At 71.6% G+C, this 8,789-nt stretch overlaps 1 protein-coding gene across 2 annotated transcripts; it reads right to left on the bottom strand.

Moving 5' to 3' along the window:
- Positions 1 to 2,758: 2,758 nt before the first annotated feature.
- On the bottom strand, positions 2,759 to 8,767 carry LOC134553472 (ADAMTS-like protein 5). 2 transcript variants are annotated; one of them, XM_063403170.1, is made up of 12 exons: positions 8,568 to 8,767; positions 7,672 to 7,732; positions 7,172 to 7,317; positions 6,745 to 6,805; positions 6,560 to 6,668; positions 6,354 to 6,481; positions 6,142 to 6,265; positions 5,614 to 5,697; positions 4,523 to 4,828; positions 4,190 to 4,427; positions 3,859 to 3,930; positions 2,759 to 3,243 (listed from the first exon to the last, which is right to left on the bottom strand). In XM_063403170.1, the coding sequence occupies exons 1-12, from the start codon at positions 8,714 to 8,716 to the stop codon at positions 2,772 to 2,774; spliced, it is 1,950 nt and encodes a 649-aa protein (XP_063259240.1). In that variant the 5' UTR covers positions 8,717 to 8,767; the 3' UTR covers positions 2,759 to 2,771. The 2 variants fall into 2 exon arrangements, with proteins under 2 accessions (XP_063259240.1, XP_063259241.1); XM_063403171.1 differs by having other exon boundaries at positions 2,858 to 3,243; positions 4,523 to 4,686; positions 8,568 to 8,764.
- Between the last annotated feature and the right edge of the window lie 22 nt (positions 8,768 to 8,789).

The raw sequence follows: 8,789 nt of genomic DNA on the forward strand, positions 1-8,789 counted from the left end.
CCCCAGAGCGCTGTCCCCTCCCTGTCCCCGACCCCAGGGCGCTGTCCCCGTCCCCAGGGCGCTGTCCCCTCCCTGTCCCCGTCCCCAGTCCTACCTCCTGGCCCAGCCGGCCCAGCACCGGGATGAGGCGCAGCAGCTCCTCATCCTCAGGGTCCCCAGACCACAGTGGCACCGGGATCCAGTTGGCGGCCTGGGGGCACAGGGAGCAGGGTTGGATCCCGCAGGACCGGGACACGCAGATCCCCCCCGGGGGGCAGCGCTGCCCTACCTGGGCAGGGAAGCCCTGCATGGTGTAGTCCAGGGCCACCGTCTTGGCCAGGTCCCTGCCCAGGCAGGTCAGGTCCTTCCAGTAGCAGCCCTGGGAGCAGACACAGTCCGACTGGGAGAGGCAGCGCCTGGAGGGGACACAGAGCCGTGGGGACCCCGCTCTGTCCCACAGGGGGTCCCCAGCAGGGCACCGCCAGAGCCATCACCTGATCAGCTTCTTCTTGGGGTCCAGCACCTCCAGGAGCTTCTTGGCGTAGTCCTTCTTGGCAGTGGTGTAGATGAAGATCTGGCAGAGAGGGGGTGAAGGTCCCTGCGTGGGCTGCTCGAGTCCCCCCAAACCCCCAGGGGACACCCCACAGGCCCCGGGGGCTCTGGGTACCTCATAGGTCTTGGAAAGGCTCTCCAAGAACTCCTGCACGTGTGGACGCAGCTTCACATGGACCTGGGGGGAGCAGCATTTTGGAAAAGCACCAGCACCCCCAAGGTGAGCCCTCAGCAGGACCCTCACCAGTGGGACCTCAGAGCCCCTTCCCCTTCAGCCACACTGTCACAGAGGTGACACTGGGGTGGCAGTGAAGAGCCACGTCACCCCCGGCCCCAAACCACAGCTCCCCAGCCCCCCCAGACACCCACCTTGTAGGAGGTGGCCTGGAAGCCCATGGTGAAGGTGGCCGTGGCGCCCTGCTGGCCCCGGGCGAGGAGGGAGGAGTAGAGCAGGGTCCCGTCCTGGGAACCGGGAACCGGCTCAGCCCCGGGGAGCCGGGCTCAGCCCCCGGCGCCGGGTCCTGCAGAGCCCCCCAGACCCCTCCCCAGCTCACCAGCTCCAGGACCAGGGTGTGCTGCAGCCTGCTCCGGATCCTCCGGGGGCCGTCCCTCCCAGGGGTCGTGGCCCAAGGGCTCGGCCTGGAGGGGGAGGGCAGAGGGTGGGCAGTGCTGGGGGGCTGTTGGACCCCCACACATATTGGGGGGCTCCCCCTGACACTCACAGGCTGGGGGCCACGGGGACAGCAGGTTCCCAATGCTCAGCCTCGGGGAGCCCCGAGAAGTAGGAGCGGCCGGGGCAGGGCAGCGCTGGGGGTCCCGCGGGGTCTGTGGGGCAGAGGGGTCCGGTCAGCACAGCCAGGGCAGCCCCCCGCCCCCGGCAGGGATTTCCCCGGGCAGGGACGCGCTCACCACTCCCCCCGGGGCCGGGACAGCCCTCGGGTCCCTGCCGGACCAGCCGCCCCTTCCCGGGCGTGGTGGGGGAGCCGGGGACCCGCGCCCACCCCCGCGGGGCGCGCTCCCCCTGCTCCCCCTCTCTCTGCCGGCTCCTGGCCCGGCCGCGGGCCGCAGCCCGCGGGGTCGAGAGCCCCGGGTCCTCCCGGGGGAGCTTCTTCGTGCGTGGGGTGGCCCCCAAACCCGCCATGGCTGGGACCCTGCCGGGGACAAATCCCCCACCCCCAGCAGCCCCAAATTAACGTGAGGTGGGGTGGGAGGAGAATCTTTACAGGGCGGAGGCACCGCGGGGCACCTGGAGCCACTCAGGCTTTACCGGCACCGGCTGCGGCTCGTCCGGGGCTCCCCGGCTGGTCCCGGGCTCATCTCCGGCTCGTGGTGATGTCCCCCGATGTGACAAGGACCTTCCTGTGCTGGCAGCTGCCCCTCGGAGCACCCCAGGGCCATCGGGACCCCACTTTGGGGACAGTCCCACACGAGCCGGGAGGTCTCAGCTTCCCCTGGCAGCAGCTCCAAACCCACCCCGAGGGAGCCCCCCGGGGTGCCCCAGCGCCCTCGGTCACATCCTGTCCCCACAGGGGCCCCGCGGTGGCCGCCACCAGCCCGAGGGTTGGGTTACGGCAGGGGGGGACACGCCGGAAGGGAGATAAGCGCGAGGGCCGCGACCCCGGCGGGCAGAGCTGGCACCCGGCCAGGGGGACAGCGACAAAGCGACACAGCGACACAGCCACACAGCGACACAGCCACACAGCGACACAGCGACACAGCCACACAGCCACACAGCCACACAGTGACACAGCCACACAGTGACACAGCGACAGCCGCCGGGGGGGAGCTGCCCCTGGGGCTCCGCGAGGGGACACAGAGGGGACCCCCTGAGATGGAGGGACACGGAGGGGACCCCCAGCTCACAGGGATACAGAGGGGACATCCTGAAATGAAGGGACACTGAGGAGCTCCCCTGCTCACGGGGACACAGAGGGGACCTTCCACCCGTGGGGACACAGAGGGGACCCCCAGCTCACAGGGACACGGAGGGGACCCCCTGAAGCAGAGGGACACAGAGGGGACATCCTGAACTGGAGGGACACCAAAGAGCTCCCCTGCCCGTGGGGACACAGCAGGGACCTCCTGAAGTGGAGGGACACGGAGGAGACCCCCTGAACTGGAAGGACATGGAGGTGACCCCCAGCTCATGGGGACACGGAGGGGACCTCCTGAAATGGGAGGACCCCTCTGGGCTGTCGCCAGCCAGGAAGAGACACGCAGCGAGTGAGGGGATAAACAATTTATTTCCTGCAAAAATAATAAATTACCACCCCCCCTCCACTCCCCGCTGCCACGCGGGGACCCCAAGGACGGCGCGATGGATTGAGGGGGGGTTTCCTTTGCGTGGGAAGGGTCCGGTGCCCGGATCGCCCTCGGGGGCGGTGACCCCGGGGCGGGCTCAGGGTGGCCGGGGGTGGGGACAGTGCCGGGCCGCCTCCCGCACCAGGCGGGCCTGGCGGGGCGTCCAGGGCCGGGCGTAGCCGTGCTCCTGCAGCAGGAGGCGGTTCAGGGTGTGCTCGTGGTTCACGTGGCGCCGCGCCATCAGCAGGTACTCGGTGCCCGGGCGCAGCGCGGGGCAGCCGCAGGTGTTGGGCACCCACAGGTACTCCCGGGCCACCAGCGGGAAGCGCTGCCGGTACCGGCCCTTCACCTCCACCTCGTAGCGGGTCTCCTGCCCCACCACGAGCTGCGCCAGGATCAGCCCGTGGAACACTGCCCGGGGGAGGAGGGGGCAGCCTGAGCCCCTTCCTGTGCCCGGCACCGCCCTGAGGCCTTTCCCACTCCTGGCATTGTCCTGGCAGTGCCCTGAGACCCTTCCTGTCACCAATGTCAGCCCAAATCCCATCCCTGGCATCACCCCTGGCATCACCCTGGGGCCTCTCCCACTCTTGGCATTGTCCTGGCAGTGCCCTGAGACCTTTCTCATCACCAATATCAGCCCAAATCCCATCCCTGACATCACCCCTGGCATCGCCCTGACACCTTTCCCACCTCTGGCATTGTCCTGGCAGTGCCCTGAGCTGCTTCCTGTCACCCACATCAGCCCCTTTCTGTCCCAGCAGCACTCCACGCCCCTTCCCACCCCTGGCATCATCCCTGGCACCACCCCAAGCCCCTTCCTGTTCCTCTCATCATCCCTGGCACCATTCTGAGCCCCTTTCCACCCCCGGCATTGCCTCTGGCATCACCCTGAGCCCATTCCCGTCCCCAGCACCGCCCCCCGGTGTCACCCTGAGCTCCTTCCCGCTGCTGTCGCTGTCCCTGCGGTGTCCTCAGCCCTGTCCCGCCCCCGACATCCCACCGAGCCCCTCCCGGCCCGGCGCTCACCGAAGTCGCTCTGGCAGAAGTGCTGGATGCGCTGGGAGCGCCCCTTGGGCTGGCGGCACCTCCCGCAGCGCCCTGCGGGGACAAAGCTGCGACAGCTCGGGCGGCAGAGGGGACTCCTGACCCCCCAAAACCCCCTCACGCCCCTTCGGGAGGGGAGCTTGGGGGTCCAGACCCCAGAGAGGGTCACAGGGGGCTCCTGAGAGCCCTGGCGAGGGGTTTTAGGGTCTGTTTTTAGGGTCCCCATCTCACCGCTCCCCCTGGGCGGCCCAGGATGCTCCCAGCAGGGGCGAGGGGGGCTGTGGGGACCCCCGAGGAGACCCCCAGGAGGTACCTGCGGCAGCCCCGTCCTGGCCCGGGCCGGGGGCGCTCCTGGGCGGTGTCTCCGTGGCAGAGCCCCCGGGCTGCGGGGGCGGCGCGGGGGCCGGGCTGAGCGGCGGCTCCGGGGGCGGGGGGCTGCCGGCGCCGCGGGGCTGCGGCTGTCGCAGGGGGCTGGTGGCACCGAGCTGGGGGTGCCCGCGGGGCAGCCAGAACTGGTACTCGATGCCGGGGTTGGGCTCCTGCAGCAGCACCTGGTGAGGGGGGGACACGGGCAGGGCGCTGGGAGAAGCCCAGCCTGGACTGGGGTGGTGGCGCTGTCCCCACCGCGGTGTCCCCCTGCCCTCACCAGCACGTGCAGGTCGTCGCGGGTGGGCCCGGGCGCCTCCAGGCTCTCGGTGCCGTCGGGGGCTCGGTTGTAGGTCAGGAGGGTCCCGGCGGCCTCGTAGGGCCCCGGCCAGGCGATGGCCCAGTCCCCGTTGAGGACGTAGCGCCCGTCGCTCGCCATCAGCGCTGCGGGAGGGAGCGGCTCCGGCCAAACCGAGCCCCGCACGGCCCCCGGGACCCCCGGCCCGGTCCCCGGCGGGGCCTCTCCCGGCGCGGGAGGGCGGCGTGGGCCGGGGAGCGGCGCTCGGGGCTCCGGGAATTCGCGTTCCTGCAGGATCTTGGCTTGGGGCCCGAGCGAAGCCGAGCCCGGGTGTGCGGACCCGGCCGTGAGCCCCCAAACCCGGGATGGGGAAGGGGCTCCAGCTGCGTAAAAGGGGGCGGGGGCGGGGATGGGGGTCCCTGTCCTGGAGCTGCTGTGGCTGCTCTGGCCCCGATCCAGCTCAGCCCTGCCCAAAACGCGGCCGCAGCCTCTGGAAAATCGCCCCGAGCGCTCGCGAGTTCAGTGACCCCGCCATGCTCAAAACAGCATCCAAGGGAGGGAGCGGCACGGCAGGGACAAACACGGGACAAAAACGGGACAAACACGGGACAAACATGGGACAGCGCGGCAGGGGACAAACATGGGACAAAAACGAGACAAACACAGGACAGAGCGGCGTGACACGGCCACCCCTGCCCTGCCTGCCCTGCCCTGCCCTGCCCTGCCTGCCCTGCCCTGCCCTGCCCACACACACGGCTGCCACCAGCCCGGGCCAGCTGGGGTGAACTGGGATGAACTAGGATGGACTGGGATGAACTGGGGTGAACTGGGATGAACTGGGACTGACTGGGGTGAACTGGGATGTCCTGGGATGAACTGGGATGGACTGGGATGGACTGGGACAGACTGGGATGGACTGGGACAAACTGGGACGGACTGGGTCAGACTGGGACAGACTGGGATGGATTGGGATGGACTGGGATGTCCTGGGATGAACTGGGATGGACTGGGATGGACTGGGATGGACTGGGATGAACTGGGATGGACTGGGACAGAGGCAGTTCAGGTCCTACCCAGGTAGTTGCGGCTCTTGTCCGTCACCTTGATGTTGGTGGCCCCGGCCGGGATCTTGGTGACATTCACGTATCCCAAATATCCTGGGTGGGGTGGGCAGAGTCAGGGCAGAGCCTGGGAGGGCCCAGGGGACACCACGGGGGGACAGAGAGGGAGGGGACGGGGCACAGAGGGGACACGAACCCAGCTGGGACATCAGGGACACGCGGACAGAGGGACTGTGAGTGCCCCCAGCACCCCCGGACACCCCTGGGGACACAACAACGCCCCCACCCACCCCAGGAGTGACCCCTCTGCCATGAGTTAAATCCCCCCAGGTGGAGGGGCTGCCCCCAGTCCCTGTCCCTGCGTGTTGGGGACAGGGGGGACCACAGACAACGACCCTCGGGATGGGGCAGACGGAGAGGGGATGGGACAACGGGGACAACGGGGTGATGCCTCGGGGACACGGGTGGGGACAGGAGGGCAGGGGAGCCAAGAGCCAAAGCATTCACCCATGGAGGGGGCCGGGGCAATGGTTCATTCACCGGAGGAGGGGTCCGAGCCCTGGAAGAGCCGGTGCACCAGCACGCACGAGCCGTGGCCGCCGCCGCAGTGGCCGCAGGCGTCGGGGCGTGAGCCCGAGCCCAGGATCCCATCACAGCCCACGCTCTGCGGGGAGCCCGGACACCCCCTCAGAACGGGGGCTGGGGGTTCCGGGGGGCTCTGGGGGGTTCTGGGGGTCCCCACGATCACCCACCAGGCAGCGCCCGCCGACGCACAGGTCCGGGGAGCCGGGGCCGCAGCGGGTGCCGTCCAGCACCCGGCCGAAGCTGTAGTAGAAGTTGTGGCCCTCGGCCAGGCAGTTGAGGTCGCAGAGGTTGGGGGCTGCCAGAGCAGGGTGGGAAGGGGTCGGGGGGATGCCGGGCACAGCCGGGAGCCCCCCGGTGACGCCCCGGGACTCACCTCCGTGGAAGGGCACCCAGCGGTAGCGGGCGGAGGCGCCCAGGACGGGCCGGTTGTTGTAGAGGGAGCACTGCATGGCCCGGAAGGGCACGGAGCCGCCGGGGCAGCCCTGCGGGAGCACCGGGATAGAGCCGGGGGGCCGCGGTGGGGACTGGGGACAGCCGCGGCGGCGTCGCGGCGCTCACCTGGAGCTGGCAGAGCCGGTACTGCCGCGGGTCCCCCTGGCACGGCTGCTCCTCGCTGCTCCTGCGGGCACAGGGACAGACGTGTCCCCTCCGTGTCCCCTCCGTGTCCCCTCCGTGTCCCCTCTGTGTCCCTCCCGTGTCCCCCCCGTGTCACCCACAGGGACCCCCCATCTCCACGGTGCTGGGAGCGACACGTCCCCACAGGGCAGCAGAAGAGGGGACCCCGATGTCCCCCGGTGTCCCCCAGTGTCCCCCAGTGTCCCTCATCCCTCTGGAGCCGCACCCCAGGGTGGCGCACCAGGCTCTGGGTGGCGCTGAGGGCCCGCGGGGACAGGAGGGGTGGCAAGTCCGTGCCACGGGTGCCACACGGGGTTTGGGAGCCTGGGGACACCTCGGGGGGGTCTGTGCTGCCCCGGGCCCCACTCACCGCAGGCACCTCCGGCTGCGCAGGGCGACGCCGTCACCGCACGAGCTGGAGCAGGAGCTCCAGGGGCCCCAGGACCCCCAGGACCCCCGGGGCCGAGCAGGGGCTGGGGGCTCGGGGACCCTCGCTGGTGTCCCCAGGGCTGGGTCCTGTGTGAGGAAGGTGATGGTCAGTGCTGGGGTGAAGGAGCCCAGGGGTGCCCCAACCCCGTCACCTGTCCCCCAACCCCTCACCTGCCCCCCAACCCCTCACCTGCCCCCCAACCCCCTCACCTGTCCCCCAGCCCCTCACCTGCCCCCCAACCCCCTCACCTGTCCCCCAGCCCCTCACCTGTGCCCCAACCCCTCACCTGTCCCCCAACCCCCTCACCTGTCCCCCAGCCCCTCACCTGTCCCCCAGCCCCCTCACCTGTCCCCCAGCCCCTCACCTGTCCTCCAGCCCCTCACCTGCCCCCCAACCCCTCACCTGTCCCCCAGCCCCTCACCTGTCCCCCAGCCCCTCACCTGTGCCGTGCCCACCAGGCTGAGCCAGGCCAGCAGCAGCAGCCGCCGCGGCCACCAGGACCTGCGGAGCAGAGAGCCCTGAGCCCACCGTGCCCAGGGACAGGGGGGTGGCACCGGGCTGTCCCCCAGCCCAGCATCGCCGCCGAGGCGGGGCCACGGCCGAGCCCCCCCCAGGGGGACGGGGGTGAGGTGGGGACAGGCCCAGACCCCGCGCGAGGGTCCCCGGGGAGGGGATGTGGGGTCTGGTGCCACCAGCGCGGGGGGGACACCCAGTGGGTGACGCCGGGTGGGCCCCGCCGTGTCCCCCACGCGTGGCCCGCGCAGCCCCGGCTCGGGCGACGGCCCCGCCGCCCCCAGGGCCCCGCGGCGGGCGCCGGGCCGGGATCGCTGCCTGCCGGGGCAGGACCAGACCTGCACGCCGGGGCTCCGCGTCGCTCCCCGATCCGGATCCGGCCCCGCCGTGGGGGGCAGCGGGGCCCCCCGGCCCAAAGCGCCCGATCCTGCAGCACCGCAAAGCGCCCAGCCCGGCCGTGCGGGAGGTGCCGGGGGGTGCGGGGGTCCCATCCCCGTGTCGGGGAATCCCCGGCCCAGCCGGTTCCGTCCCGCCGCGCAGCTCCCGCGGCGCCCGGGGGGTCGCGGGCGGCCACCGGCAGCCCCCGGCTCTGGGTCCCCCCCAGCAGGACAGGGGAAGGGCCGGGGGTCGCGGTGCCGCCGCTCCGGGGGGGTGTTGGGAGGGTCCGGGCCCCGCCGAGGCTCGGGCGATGCCGGGTGGGTGATGCCGCTGGAAGCGCGGGGGGCGCCGCGTGCCTCAGTTTCCCCGCAGGAGCTCCGGGGGTGCGCGGGGGTGGGGAGCGGGGGGGTTTCCGCGGGGGTTAGAGCAGAAATCGGGAGCTTACCCAGCACCGTGGGGTCCCCGGCGGGGCTCCGAGCCGCCCCCGCAGCCCCCCCCGGCCATGCCGCCCCTCGTCCGCGGCGTCCCGGCGGCTCCGTCCCGGCGCGGCGTCCCGGCGGCGGCGAGCGGGGGGGACCCGGGGCCAGCGGGCATCGCCTGCGCAGCTCCGGGGGGGCCGGGCGAGGCTCCCCCCCCACCCTCCCCGTTCGCCTCCCGTCCCTCCCCG

This window comes from Prinia subflava, chromosome 8, assembly GCF_021018805.1.
Source record: "Prinia subflava isolate CZ2003 ecotype Zambia chromosome 8, Cam_Psub_1.2, whole genome shotgun sequence".
NCBI classification, from domain to species: Eukaryota; Metazoa; Chordata; class Aves; order Passeriformes; family Cisticolidae; genus Prinia; species Prinia subflava.